The 15,171-nt window shown below is 38.0% G+C and overlaps 2 protein-coding genes and 2 pseudogenes across 3 annotated transcripts; 1 reads left to right on the forward strand and 3 right to left on the reverse strand.

Moving 5' to 3' along the window:
- Window positions 1-1,339: 1,339 nt before the first annotated feature.
- Window positions 1,340-4,379, forward strand: LOC113308614 (annotated as a pseudogene).
- A 163-nt stretch (window positions 4,380-4,542) lies between these two features.
- LOC113308116 lies at window positions 4,543-6,805 on the reverse strand (annotated as a pseudogene).
- Window positions 6,806-7,101: 296 nt separating this feature from the next.
- Window positions 7,102-12,619, reverse strand: LOC113312901 (oxygen-dependent coproporphyrinogen-III oxidase, chloroplastic-like). Its single transcript, XM_026561632.1, has 5 exons — window positions 12,614-12,619; window positions 7,990-8,077; window positions 7,737-7,861; window positions 7,511-7,609; window positions 7,102-7,406 (listed from the first exon to the last, which is right to left on the reverse strand). The coding sequence occupies exons 1-5, from the start codon at window positions 12,617-12,619 to the stop codon at window positions 7,338-7,340; spliced, it is 387 nt and encodes a 128-aa protein (XP_026417417.1). The 3' UTR covers window positions 7,102-7,337.
- On the reverse strand, window positions 7,979-14,520 carry LOC113313279 (L-2-hydroxyglutarate dehydrogenase, mitochondrial-like). Of its 2 annotated transcripts, XM_026562029.1 has the most exons (6): window positions 14,186-14,520; window positions 13,793-14,074; window positions 13,080-13,510; window positions 12,825-12,984; window positions 12,603-12,742; window positions 7,979-8,077 (listed from the first exon to the last, which is right to left on the reverse strand). In XM_026562029.1, the coding sequence occupies exons 1-5, from the start codon at window positions 14,471-14,473 to the stop codon at window positions 12,632-12,634; spliced, it is 1,272 nt and encodes a 423-aa protein (XP_026417814.1). In that variant the 5' UTR covers window positions 14,474-14,520; the 3' UTR covers window positions 7,979-8,077; window positions 12,603-12,631. The 2 variants fall into 2 exon arrangements, with proteins under 2 accessions (XP_026417814.1, XP_026417815.1); XM_026562030.1 differs by lacking the exon at window positions 7,979-8,077 and having other exon boundaries at window positions 12,405-12,742.
- Window positions 14,521-15,171: the final 651 nt, after the last annotated feature.

Genomic DNA, 15,171 nt, shown 5'->3' on the forward strand with positions numbered 1-15,171 from the left:
TACTGGTTTCATGCCCCAAGGTACTTACTCTTGGTGGTGGCGTAAATATGGATGAATTTAGGCAATCTGTAATTTATACCCCAACAACCACTTCAACATTTCACCCATTTCAACCTCCTGCTCAACCACCATCTCAGTCTCTTTTGGAGGATCAAACATGCATAAGGGAATATATCTTTGTAAATAGTTAGTTTGAGATGTTTATTCCTTTTAATATACTCACACTTTTATTGAATTGTGGTTTAATGTAATTGCACTTTTGTTTGATAAATGCAAATCTGCTTTTAAAGTTTTCTATTAAGATTGAGAAATTAAAACATATAAATTGGATTAAATTTGGGCAACACTTTTAAGATCTCATAACAACTTCCATATCAGAACTCTTTTTCATTATTACAGAGCCACTTTGTACGACACATTTGTTCATTGTCCAGCAGGGTTTCACCAGTCCTCATGTTTCGAGCCGCTTCTCTATCATGGAAATATATTTGTTAACATTATTAGAAATTACAACAAACCGTGCCTCCAACACCAGCGCATAACGATTGTTCAGGTTCATTGTTTGTTCTTCAAATATCTGTAAATCGCGTCTTCAAAAAGAAATGGCCTGTAGTGCGTCATCAACGATGGGATGATTAGTGAAGAAAACATAATTCCTGCAGATGCATTCATCTTCTAACATACTCCCTCCGTACCTAATTAGATGACCTATACCATAAAAAAGTGGAGTGATAGATTAATATTATTATAAGAAATATGTAAAATTTGATAGACATATTTATATTCATTAGATAGGTGTTTTAAAATGCTTTCCGATGATATGAAGTTTACGAAAATCCGCTGTATAGTTTGAAAGATAAATCATTTCTAAATTTAATAGTAAATTTTAACTAGGTCATCTAATTAGGGACGGAGGTAGTATTAAAATTGCGATGACGTGCAACTCTTGCACTTCTTGCTCTTCTTATTCATTTTGCACATTAGCTCGGTATTGAACTCTTTGATTTTCGGAAGCATGTTGTTCTTCTATGAACTGAGCCATATACATATTTTGAGAAATTGAAAAAGCTATAAAAAATAGAAAGAAAGTGCGAGTTGAAATGAAATTAGAATTGGGTATTTATAGATGGGAGAATTTATGGTCGTCGGATCAGATTTACTCTGTACTGAGCGGTCGTTACTCAGACCGCTGCCGATCACCATTCGGTACTTTACCATGCCCATAGTGGTGGCAAAAGTGGCACTTGGTGCTTTGCCATGCCCATAGGAACCTCTATTATGTTGCTGGACAAGAGATTCGGCTGACGATTAAGAGGCTTTGAGAGAGGGGAGAGTCGGAGAGAGCGAGACGAAGAAGCAAAAGAGGTAAGGATATTTTTTTCACCATCATGCATTCTCTGTTAAACTTAGGTTTTCAATCTAAACCCCACTTGTGTAGATTGTTGAAGGAGCTCTGTAACGGTAAATTTTTCATGTTTGAAAAACTTTAAAAATCTATCTCTAAATTTCAGTAATTGGTGACGATGATGATGCATGGTGAATGAAAGGGTTTTAAGATTTACCTTCAGTATCCTTTTTTTTTGTAGAATTAAGTCTATTGCTTAACTGTGATGAAAGTGATATAAATTTTCTAATTCGACTCTGTAATGAAGAAAATTCAATATAAGGTTTTTAAGTGCTTTAGCTTGTTGTAGTGGGGTTTATTTCTCTTTCTCTTGCTTTGGAAGTTGGAGAATAAAGGTTGTTTCTTTGCTATGTTGTTGCAACTGTACATAGTAATGTTGTGGAGGTTTCGTACCTCTTACAGGAGAAAAACGGCCCATATGTCCATAAGTTATTTTTAGGCTTCTGAGAAAATGAGGGTTGTTTCAATATCAGCCAAGGTTTGTAGAGTTCCTTAGTTCTCAAGGTCTGCTAGCATTGATTGCATATGGAACACACTGCTATCTCCATCTCTTTTATTGCATCATCCTGCTTCATTTGTCTTGACAAGATTAATCTTGCTGACCTTTTGTTTTATTTGTCAAACCTTGCAGTGAATCAGAAGATTTTTTTTTTAATTTTTTTTTGGGTGGTGCGGGGATACTGATTAATTTGAGACTTGAGTTGCTCATAACCATGTCGTCTATAAGGAATGCTCTTCCTAGAAAAGCTCATAAAGAACGATCTCAGCCGTGAGTAACTACTCTTTCTTAATCAATTTTATACCTTGTTTAATGTAATCCGCAACCTTCATTTTTTGCTTTCCAAATTTTCAGGCTATCAAGAAAAAAATTTGGGCTCCTTGAAAAGCACAAAGACCACCAAGTGCGTGCAAAGGCATACCACCTAAAGGAGCAGAATTTACAGGTATACCATCAATGCGTTGTTTCAGCGGTTTTTCTTTTTGTGGTAGTGATATACTAAGATAGATAATTGTTGTCGAAAAATTGAATTTGTCTATTAGCTTTGTGTTTTATGTTTTGTCTGGCTCTGTAGAAACTCAGGGAGAAGGCTGCATTCCGGAAACCAGATGAGTTCTACCATAAAATGATCAGAACGAAGACTGTTAATAGACAAACCAGAGTAAGCCAGAAACACTTGTTTTCCGTTGTGCTTTTAACTTTTTAGTTCTTTTTTCTTTCTTTTACCAACATCTCAAGCACACAAAGAACAGGAATGATATTGTTAGGTTTTCACCAGAAGCAACGCAAACAGATACACTCAAGATGAACTCATGCTGATGAAAACCCAAGATATGGGGTACATCCTACAGAAAAGTTTAAGCGAGAAGAAGGTGCAAGTGCTTTAAAATTGACATGTTCTGTGAGTGTGTTATGTAGTAGTAATAAAATTGTGTCTCATGTTTTTCACTTGAATTCCATCTTTTTTGCAACAGAAAGTTGGAAGGTTAAGTTCCATGTTGCACTCTCTTGGTGATCAGCCACTAAACAGACATGTTTACTACGCCGGAGACAGGTAAAGCATTTCCCACCAACCTCCCTTATCTGTTTAGAGTAATCATGTTTGTAACTTGCTGCAAACTAATCAAATAAAAGTGGAAGTCGCCTTGGAGTTAACTTGAGAAAGCAAATCTTTCGTACTTACAGAAACTAATTTCAAAAGAGATGGCTTTTATTCTCTTGGCAATTGGAGACCCCATATTAGGGAATGGCCAAACATGCAGGTTGAATTATGCCTGGCATTGGTCAGGTTTAAATCTCATCCATAAACAAGCTGGTGTGGATACCTCCAGGCTCAGTTTAAAACCCCCCATAAGATTCAGATTTCTACCATCCCTGGTGCATTATTTGTTTTCTAGTGTTTTTTCTTATAGTGGGACGGGTTTTAAACCCTGCACCACTGTGGTTGGTTGACTGCCATAACTAAAGCCAGATATAGCTTCTTTTTATTTTATGGATCCACCATTGTGGATGCTCTGAAAAGAACAAATTGTTATACACATCTAGAGCTCTGAAAAGGACAAATTGTTATACACATCTAGATAAGTAAGAGACTGTGAATGTTTTCTTGGACCTTTTTCTGCTTGACCGGGTCCTTTTTGATCTTCATCATTATTTTTTTCAGGGAAGAGCCCAAACAAATTCAATCAAGTTCTTCCTCACTGCGTGGAAAGTTGCCTTCTCAGAATATCCCTGCTTGTATCAAAAGGTAAAGAACTCCGCAGTGAATTCCCGGAGGTGTAGAACTGTATGCTTTTTGTTCGAATCTTTTGTGGAAATGGGTAATATGCCTTCTGATAGCGCTACTCCTGCTATGCTGATTTTGCGTGTGCTAGTATGGGCGGCAATAACATTTTGAATATCTCTGCTGTTAACCGATAGGGGACAGCTAGATTTATCTCTCGATTTTCTTGAAACTTATGTTCAAGCGGTCCATGTGTAGGAAAACAGAAGCATCTTATAGAGAGCTGGAAGCTCGTATAAAGAGGGCAAATGACCTGGAAAAGTTATACATGGACATGGCCTTCAAGAAGGAATTACAGGTAGTGGTATCTCAGATCTCTTTATTTATTTTCATTTGTTGATCATATGTATCTCTAATCTGTATTTCGTTACAAATCAAATTTTTAAAAGCAGAAAAAAGGCCGGAAACGCAAACTTCGAGAGTATGAGACTGTTTCTCCAATAACTGGACCTGTATATAAGTGGAAAACAGATCGAAAGCGGTGAACTGCTGTACAATTTCCTTGTCTTTCAAAACATCAACATAATTTGACAAGTTTTTGTTCTTAGAATTTGTAACGAGTTGGTTCTCAAGCAGGCTTACCGTGGTTTGGTTCAAGCAAGCAAAGTTTTGTATTGGATAAGATGAAAGTGGTTTCTTCTCTTTAGCAGGGTTCTCTTGTTTGTTTGGTCTCGTTACATTTTTGGAGTCTTTGGTGTCTTTGGTTTAGTGTTGTTAGATGATGAGATGCGTACGAAAGAGAGAAACTTCAAACCTGTTAGCATTACTATAATAGCATGAAATTCTTTTACTCAGATCTTTAACCTGTTTGGATGTACATTGAGAAATAACTTTTAGACTCTGGAAGTAAAAAAAAAAACAAGATAGTTTACCGATATTATTTCAAAAGACTTTTAGAAACAAAAAAGTTAGCTTTTTTAGTGAAGCAAATTGTTTTTGCTTCTGACTTGAATTGATTTCTGCTTATCCAGAAGCAGAAGCACTTCATATCCAAAGGTCAGATTTCTTGTTCAAAATAGTCGCGCCATCACTTGCAAACGTATACTGACAAGACGACTTAGCAAAATACTGGACAGTACTGCTTGGTACAATTGGAGGAAACTCAGAGCAACTAAAACACCACCGATCCCACTCCCTTACTGCTAGTCAGGTTCACTCTCTTGATCATGACTGATGCGCTGTTTTACAATTATAGATTCCCACAACTGTTTGCATCCTCAATGGCTCAATCCTGCAGAAGCTTTAGGTACCTGCTTTACCAATGAGATAATGCACAACGGTTCATCTGTTGGACTTCGGATTCAGGCCTTGCCAGTTGAGAAATGTATGGCCTTGTAATGATGATGGCAAGTAAGTCTGCGATGCGGAAGATAATGGGTCACTGGGAGGGTAAATATAACCCTTACCATACCCGATCTCCTTCATTAGCTTCGTTGGTGCATTTCTCAAATGGAGAGGCACTCCCTCATTCTGCCCTGCTGATTCTTTAACCATCTTCTGTGCAGCTCCTATCGCTTGGTAAACAGCAACCGACTTAGGAGCCAAAGCCAAGTAAGCAACACATTGTGCTAAGATCACGTTGCATTCTGGCATTCCAATAAAATGGCAAGCTTGGTAACAAGCAACAGACTGATTGAGTGTAGTTGGATCTGCTAATCCAACATCTTCACAAGCAAACCGAATGAGTCGTCGAGCAATGTAAAGAGGTTCTTCACCTCCTTCTAACATTCTAGCTAACCAGTAAATCGCTGCATTGGCATCACTGCCTCTCATCGATTTGTGAAGTGCACTGATAAGATTATAGTGTTCTTCCCCAGCCTTGTCATAAGCAATGTGTTTACACTGAAAAGCTTCTTTAGCATCATCAACGCAGACAACAGCTCCATCAGATATCGACTTTGAACCAACCTCATCTTCCCCATCTATAACAACAAGAGAAGTTTCATTATCTTGATCTCCACCCTTGACAGCCTTTTCTTCATTTCCCTTAACCCGTGCTGCAGCAATAGTTGCAGAAATTTCCAGAGCATTCAAAGCCACACGGGCATCACCGTCACAGTTCAAAGAAACAAAATCAAAAACTTCTTCTTCCACCCTTACACTCACACCCACACTTTTAACTAACCCCCTTTCCGAATCATTTGCAGCTCTCTTAAGCAAAGTCACAATGTTTTCAGGCTGCAATGGATTCAAAGTAAAAACCCTACATCTGGACAACAATGGGGTAATCAAATGAAATGATGGGTTCTCAGTAGTTGCCGCAATAAACACAATACTACCATCTTCAATAACAGGCAAGAATGAATCTTGTTGCGCTTTGTTAAACCTATGAACTTCATCAATAAACAATACAGTTCTTTTATTCCACTTCTTAAATTTCCTAGCTTCATCAACAGATTCTCTAACATCCTTAACACCAGCAGTAACAGCAGATAACGAAACAAATCGATAAGTATTAGAGGAAGCTGAATGCGCAATGGCTCTAGCAATGGATGTCTTACCAGTACCAGGTGGACCCCATAAGACAATAGAAGGCAATCTCTCTGAATTTAAAGAAATCCTGAGAATCGAATTCTTACCAAGAAGATGGTCTTGTCCGATGACATCATCGATTCCTTTAGGTCGCATCCGCTCAGCTAGAGGCTGATGAGGAGGAGCCAGAGGCTTTTGTTTCTGTTTAGTAGACGATGATGCAGGAGATGGAAATTGCTGTGGGGGAGAGGAATGGAATAATTTGGTACGCTTATTATTAGATGGAGATTCTTCATTGTTAGGGCTGGATTGAGATTTTGGAGGGAAGAAATGATTAAGTTTGGGTTGAACGGGAGGAGAAGAAGAAGAAGAATGAGGATTGTTAGGGTTAGGGTTTGTAAGAGGAGGAAGAGGAAGAGATTTACTGTTGTTGCTGTTGAGGATCCATTCGGTGGCTTTGAGAGTGCATTTGCCACCGGTGGCGGCTAAAGCTTGAGATGCCTGGTCTCGAGTGAAACCCATGTTCAGTAATTGCTCCATTTCCATTTCCATCTCCAACCTCCTCAGTCGGTCTCCACTCTTTGATGTTCGAAGTAAAATGAATTCCACTTCTTTCCCGACATAAGTACATAACCCACCCACCCTTGGAAATCACGACTCTTGTTGTTATTCCCCGCCAATACTTCTGTCTTTGGCGCCAAAAATGATTTCCCCACCCATCCACCTCTCACCCACAAAGAGTTTAGTAATCGTAGTGCCTTCACTTTGTCTAGAGATAAAGATTTGACATGCAATTAAGGCTTTCAGGGAACAACTCAGCTCCCCAATGTGAGTTCATTTGCCACATTTTAGCAGCCTCACTCACTGAGCAAGCACTAGTTCATTTTTACTTCTCACAAGGCTCCACCAGATATCTTACAAAACCCACGAGACAGGTTGTCAGAAGAAAAATGCACTATTTTTACCAGGTACTTCAGTTATGCTAACTAGTAACAGCTTTGAGAAATAAATACAACCAACCTAATTAACTTAGAAAAAAATTACAGTAATTTCTACCTATCTCTACAGTACAACTACAACGGCCCAGCCAAGCCAAAACCCATCAAAAAAATTGACAAAAAACAACAACAAAAGAACTGGTGGAGATCTAGAGAGAGATCCTTTTCATAGACATTAAATCAAATCCACTCCTTTGGATTGATGCATGCATCTAGCAGTTTCCATTCTTCACTACCCTCCTCAGGTTTCTGTCAAAAGCAATAGATTGTTATTTACATTCTATGCTAATGGGTTTGTACACTACTTCAGACTAACTAAATAAACAACTGAAATGGTCATGAAGTTCACATACATGGTCATATTCCCATCGTGCTGTTTGTGGGAGGGAAACGAGAATGCTCTCAATTCTGCCCCCTGTCTTCAGTCCGAATGTTGTACCACGGTCATAAACCTATCACACATTCAACATAACTCAATGGTGTTAGTCAAATACCAAGCTAAAATTTGTTACAGTGATTTGTTTGCCTTGTTCGCATAGACGTTTCAGAGAAAGGTACGAAAGAAGTTAGCATGGTTACCAAGTTGAATTCTACATATCGTCCCCTCCGCAATTGCTGCCATTCTTTATTCTGATCGGTGAATGGTGTATCTTTCCTTTTTTCTATAATGGGTATGTATGCAGGTACAACGGAGTTTGCACATTCTGCAGTTTCAACACAGTGTAATAATTGTATGAATGAGCTGGGCATGAGTAGTAGAAAAATAAATAATGTGATCTGGGATTGCATAATATGTATTTGTTATATGTATGTAGAGTCCTTGATCAGCTACCGGTGGCAAAGGAAAGAAGCATCTCTTGGTCATAGTCATTAAGATCATCAAAAAATATTCCTCCAAGCCCACGCCTTTCATTTCGGTGCTGCAAAAAGAAGCAATAATCATAGAAGTCACTAACAAGCTGGTTAGGACAAGATTAGGAAATTGATGTAATCCTAAGGGAATTAGAAGTCATGTAGTTCTAAGAAAAGGAAAGACATGTAATAAGGTAATAGGACTAGGAAAAGGAATTCATAGTTCTATATATATGATCACCAAAGTTGTAGTTGATCATATGAGCAAGATTAGAACTTGTGTTTAGTTTTGAGAGATTTTCTAAACATCAATAAAGAGAGTTGTCTTTATATAAGCTAAGTTTCATCTTGCAGTTGCCATTAATTGGTATCAGAGCTTGTTTCTGAGCCATGGAAAACGAAACCACCATTGTGGGTGCAAAACAGTTCACACCACCATCAATAAAAGTTCCAATCCTCAACGCCACAAACTACACAGTATGGGCCATGAGAATGAAGGTACTGATGAAAATCTACAAAGTTTGGGAAACAATTGATCCTGGTACATTGGACCCAGACGAAAACAATGTTGCCATTGGATTACTCTTTCAAGCAATACCAGAATGTCTTGTTCTACAAGTTGGTGAACAGGAAACTTCAAAGAAAATTTGGGATGCAATAAAGGCACGTAATCTCGGAGCTGATCGAGTTAAAGAAGCCCGTCTGCAAACCTTAATGTCTAAATTTGAAAGAGTGAAGATGAAAGACACTGATACTATTGATAGCTTTGCAGGAAATCTATCAGAGATAGCCTCAAAAGCTGCGTCACTTGGACAATCCATTGATGAAGATAAACTGGTAAAGAAGTTTCTCAATAGTTTACCAAGATCCAAGTATATTCATATCATGGCTTCTCTCGAACAAGTCTTAGATTTAAAGAAGACTAACTATGAAGATATAATTGGAAGATTGAAAGCATATGAAGAAAGAATCCTTGATGAAGAAAACAATGGAGAAACTCAACGAAAACTCTTGTACACAAACTCTTACCAACAAAACTCTGCGACAAGAGGAAGAGGTCGTGGAAGAGGTGGTAGAGGAAACAGAGGCCGAGGAAGGGGAGGAAGGTTTAACTCACAAGATAGAACAACAAGTCAGAATGATCAAAACCAAGGGAAAGAAAAGAAGGATAGATCAAACATTATTTGTTACGGATGTGATAAACCAGGACACTTCTCCTCTGTATGCCCTGAAAGAATACAAAAGATGGAAGAAACAAACAAGAATGAAACAAGGGAAGCAGATACAACTCTTTTTATGCACGAAGTTGTATTCTTAAACGAAGGGAAACTAATACCAAAGAAATACGAATCAAAGGATGGAGAAGAAGGAATCTGGTATTTAGATAATGGAGCCAGCAATCACATGACTGGTAAGAGATACTACTTTTCTGAACTCAATGAGAAAATCAAAGGACAAGTGAAGTTTGGGGATGGATCTTCTGTAGAAATTGAAGGGAAAGGATCAATTCTATTTCAGAGCAAGACCGGAGAACAGAAGCTTGTCACAAACATCTACTTCATCCCAAACTTACAAAGCAACATTCTAAGTTTAGGACAAGCTACAGAAGTTGGATGTGATGTTAGAATGCGACAAGATTATCTAACAGTTCATGACCCAAGTGGAAGACTTTTAGTTAGAGTCTCACGCTCACAGAATAGACTCTACAAGATAAGTCTCATGATTGGAAGGCCATTGTGTTTGAATATGAGACTGGAAGATCAGACATGGAAGTGGCACGCAAGGTTAGGACACATAAGTTTCAGAACCTTAAAAACTATGTCTCAGAACAAGATGGTTCGAGGGCTACCACAGATAAACGATGAAACAAGGATCCGTGAATCATGTTTAGTTGGGAAACAAACGCGTCAAGGTTTTCCAAAAGCAACAACATTCAGAGCCTCAAAGCCATTAGAGCTTCTTCATGCTGATTTATGTGGTCCTATTACACCATATACACCACAACAAAATGGAGTGGTGGAGAGGAGAAACAGGACTCTAATGGAGATGACAAGAAGTTCTTTAAAGGCTATGCAGGTACCTAATTATCTATGGGGAGAAGCTGTACGACACTCCACATACCTAATAAACAGGATACCTACGAAAGCTCTGAAAGACATGACTCCATATGAAAGCTTGCGAAAGAGAAAACCAAACATAGATCATTTAAGAGTGTTTGGTTGCAAAGCATACGCAAAAGTTGATTCTGCAACTCTTAAGAAACTGGATGATCGATCTCAGACTCTTGTGAATCTAGGAATTGAGCCTGGATCCAAAGCTTACAGATTATTCAATCCAACAACGAAAAGAGTGATAGTGAGTCGAGATGTGGTATTCGATGAAAAAGCAAACTGGAACTGGAAAGAAACTAATGATGGACCAAGTAGGGATCCAGGAATGTTTCACATGAGATGGGGTCAAGTAATTGATGAAGTCGAAGGACCCATAATCATCAATACCAATGGAAACAATGATGTTAATCAAGAAGAAGAAGAGAATAATGAAACCACTGAGAATAACGAAGAAGAAGAAGAAGAGATCAATGAAATAACTCAACCCATTCCACTGCGAAAATCAACAAGACAGATACAAAAGCCACAGTATCTGGAGGATTATGTTCTTCAAGCTGCAGAAGAATGTGAGATTATGCTACTTTCTGTTAATGATGAACCAAGGAATTTTCAGGAAGCAAAGGTCTCGACTAAATGGACACAAGCATGTAGAGAAGAAATTATCTCAATCAACAGAAACAAGACTTGGTTTCTAGTTGATAAGCCAGGTGGGGTAAAAGTGATTGGTCTTAAGTGGATTTTCAAAATAAAACGGAATGCTGATGGTACTGTCAACAAATATAAGGCAAGACTTGTAGCTAAGGGATACGTTCAAGAATCAGGCATAGACTTTGATGAAGTTTTCGCACCAGTTGCCAGACTAGAGACAATTCGTCTCTTGATAGCAGAAGCAGCATCAAACTCATGGGAAATTCACCACTTAGACGTTAAGACAACATTCTTACATGGTGAATTGCGAGAAGATGTGTATGTTGAACAACCAGAAGGTTTTGAAGTAAAAGGACAAGAGCATAAGGTTTATAAGTTATCAAAAGCTCTATATGGTCTAAGACAAGCTCCTCGAGTCTGGAATACAAAGTTAGATCAAATCTTAAGAGAAATCAGATTTGTTAAGTGCTCTAAAGAAACATCAGTATACAAAAGAGAAGAAAAGGGAACGCTTCTTGTGATTGCAGTCTATGTAGATGATCTATTTTTGACTGGCAACTCCCTTAAGGTGATCAATGAGTTCAAGAGAGAAATGTCATCAAATTTTGAGATGTCAGACCTCGGAAAACTCACTTATTACCTTGGCATAGAAGTCCATCAAGGAGTAGATGGGATTCAGATTAAACAAGAAGCTTATGCAAGGAGAATTCTGAAAGAAGCAGGACTTGAAACTTGTAATCCAACTAAGATACCAATGGAGTTTGGACTTAAAGTTTCAAAGGCACAAGAAGAAGCTGAGATTGATCCAACGAGTTATAGAAGAAATGTTGGATGCCTTAGATACTTGTTACACACAAGACCAGACTTGGCTTTCTCTGTGGGAGTAGCAAGCCGTTATATGCAGAGTCCACGCAAGTCTCATGGTGATGTAATAAAGCAGATATTGAGATATCTAAGAGGAACAATCAGCTATGGATTGAAGTATGGTCGAGGAGGATCAAAAGGAATTGTTGGGTATAGTGACAGCAGTCATAATATTGACCAAGATGATGGAAAAAGTACAACTGGTCATATATTTTATCTAGGAGAAGCACCTATTACATGGTGTTCACAGAAGCAAGACACTGTAGCCCTCTCATCCTATGAAGCTGAGTTTATGGCTGCAACAGAAGCAGCTAAACAATCAATATGGCTTCAAGAACTGTTGGGTGAAATCAAAGGAAGAGAACCTGAAAAAGTTCTCATCAAGATTGATAATAAGTCTGCAATTGCACTCACTAAAAATCCAGTGTTTCATGGGAAGAAGAAACACATTCACAAAAGGTATCATTTCATACGAGAATGCATCGAGAAGGAGGTCATTAACGTTGAACACATACCAGGAACTGAGCAGAAAGCAGATATATTGACAAAGGCATTAGCTCGGATCAAGTTTGAAGAAATGAGACAATTGATTGGAGTACAAGATATGTCACAGGTAAGGTTGAAGCTTAACGGGGAGAATGTTGGCTAAACTTCAACATAGAAGTCACTAACAAGCTGGTTAGGACAAGATTAGGAAATTGATGTAATCCTAAGGGAATTAGAAGTCATCTAGTTCTAAGAAAAGGAAAGACATGTAATAAGGTAATAGGAATAGGAAAAGGAATTCATAGTTCTATATATATGATCACCAAAGTTGTGGTTGATCATATGAGCAAGATTAGAGCTTGTGTTTAGTTTTGAGAGATTTTCTAAACATCAATAAACAGAGTTGTCTTTATATAAGCTAAGTTTCATCTTGCAGTTGCCATTAGGCTTGCTGAAAAAAAGAACTTCCCAAAGAAACCCATACATTTGAAAAACAGCCATGACTTCAGGCTCTCAGCTGTACTTGGAAGCAATGTGTTCTGCGATCGCCATACAAGAGGTTAGACCAGGTGACTCTATTCCAAACAGGTTTACAAGTCCAGGTACCTCATGTATATCTTCTCCCTGCTTTCACAATGAGTGGTCAATGGTCATAGCCTGAAATCTATAACCTTCCATAGAGATAAAGAGAGAGATGAGGGAGTACCTGTATTACAAAATCAACTGGAGCCTGTCCAGGACCAGAAAGCTTTGCCCTGAGCCCTGCATAACCTGCTTCCAGAGACCCATCCACCAGACTAGGGTAGTACTTCCTTATCTCCGGATAAAAAGATTCTGCGCGTTTTGCAGAGACAGAATAGTCAAACCTGGAATAGAAATGTAACTGTTGAGTTCGATAGTGTTTAGGGAATGCAATTCTAAAAGAAAAGTGTAACTGAGGTAGAAAAGAGAGAATCCATACTTGTTTAAGAAGCTTGATGTATCGTCAATGCCATCAATCCACTCAACATCTGGTCCAAACTTAACGCGACCATCCAAGTCTAGTGTAACATGAACTCCAAGACCACCATCCTCCGGGATAGGATAAATTAAATGCTTGAAAGGAGATGTACTTATATTGGTTAGAGAGAAGTAACAACCACGGGCATAATAAGACGCAGGGATACAACTACTTTTCATGCCATCAAATCTTTTTGCAGCCAATGGAGCACTCAGACCTGCTGAGTTCACTATAAGCTTTGGAATGACTATAAGTTCTGGTCGCAATGGAGGTGAACACCCTTCAAGATTCTTGCTCTCAGAAATATGAATATGAATTTGTTTTTCTCTGAGATGCCCACCAATTACAGCAGTATTGTAAGAGAACGTTGCTCCAAAATTTTCAGCTTCCCCCTGGACACCCGCATCCATGTGAAAATCCCTGTAATAGTGCAGTTCATATAACTAAAAAGATAGCAACAAAAACCAAATTTCACACAAACAAATTTCATTTCGACATTCTCAACTCAAGCATTTAGGCTGGATAGTCCTTTTGAGTAAAGTCTATCATTTCACACAAACAAATTTCATTTAGACATCCTCAACTCAAGCATATGCTGCTGTTTTTATGGATAGTTTCATATGCTTTATGAAACACTTTAGATATATGCAATTAAAGCAGTTGGTTTGACATACCACTAAAGATAGCATTAGGGAATGTGAATCAACTATCCCCGAAACCGGGGATAGCAAAGCTTTCACACATTGTAATTCCGGTTCAATCCGCATGGCTTCTGTGCCATCTATCATCCTTAATCCTTCAACCCCATTTTCTGTTCCATGATTCTGAAGATCTACCAACTTTGGAATCTCTGAAGTTCTGGTAGCAACTATAAGTTTCCCAATTTGTTTGTAAGGAACCTCATGATCAGCACAATAGTTATAAAGCAATTTCCTCCCTCTTACACAAAAATCTGCCTAGTAAAAGAGCTGGATGTTATTGACTTCCTAAGATTAATAATATGCAAGCAGGTTCGGATTTAGGATTTAAGAAATGCGTAAAAAATAATCGAGAAGTCAGAAGCATACCTTGAGAGAATTGCGAGGGTAATAAATTCCGGCATGAATGACTTCACTATTCCGAGAACTAGTTCCGGTACCAAAAGTTGAACCAGATTCAATTACCAAAACATCTCTACCTTTCAAGGCAAGTTCTCTAGCTACAGCTATTCCTACAGCTCCAGCTCCAATTACAACACAATCTACTCTTTCTTTTGGGACTCCTTCATAGATTCTAGTACAGAATTCCTTCGATTTAGAACTAGTCAAGGAAATTTCTTTCAGTTTCAAGGTCTTTCGAAATCCTAATCTCATCATCTTCTTTTCGACTGTTGAATTTGTTTGTCAACTGAGGAAATACTAATGACTTTATCTAAAAAAAATGGAAAAATATAATAACAAACCGAGAAACGATATAATTGTTGTCGGAAATTGTCTTGAATAGAAATTATTATCCAGTGCTTTACAACAGACAGGCATAGGTGTATTTGTCGACTAATATGGACACATCTCACTACTTGACTTTAGTCAACAATAATTGATTATAGATTAAATTGGTTGAATGACCCATAATTTTGAATTCATGTGTCTAAAAGACTAGCAAAAAAAATACTGTTTAAATGTACAAGCATCTCTAAAATACTATTTCATCCAAGATTTTATTTCTACATGACTAATTTGAAGGACAACAACCTAAAATATCCTTTTTATTTTATTTTATTATTATTTTTTTTAATTCATATTTATTCTTTATGATTACACAATTAATAAACATTATACAAAGCTTTTGGTTGGTAACCTACCAACAAGCTGGGCTCCAACACCTTTTTGAATAGCAACGCCTAATCTATGAAAAATAAAGCTACCAAAACCACCACTAACGTCGTTACTAACTAAACAATTCTTCAGACGCTTGAAAAAACACAAAGTATCCTCACCCAACTCTCCTAGAGTAGAGAAAGCCAAAACACTCAATCCATGGCCATGTGAAATACACTTGTCCAAGTATTTAGAGT

This window comes from Papaver somniferum, chromosome 9 (genome assembly GCF_003573695.1).
Source record: "Papaver somniferum cultivar HN1 chromosome 9, ASM357369v1, whole genome shotgun sequence".
Taxonomy (NCBI): domain Eukaryota; kingdom Viridiplantae; phylum Streptophyta; class Magnoliopsida; order Ranunculales; family Papaveraceae; genus Papaver; species Papaver somniferum.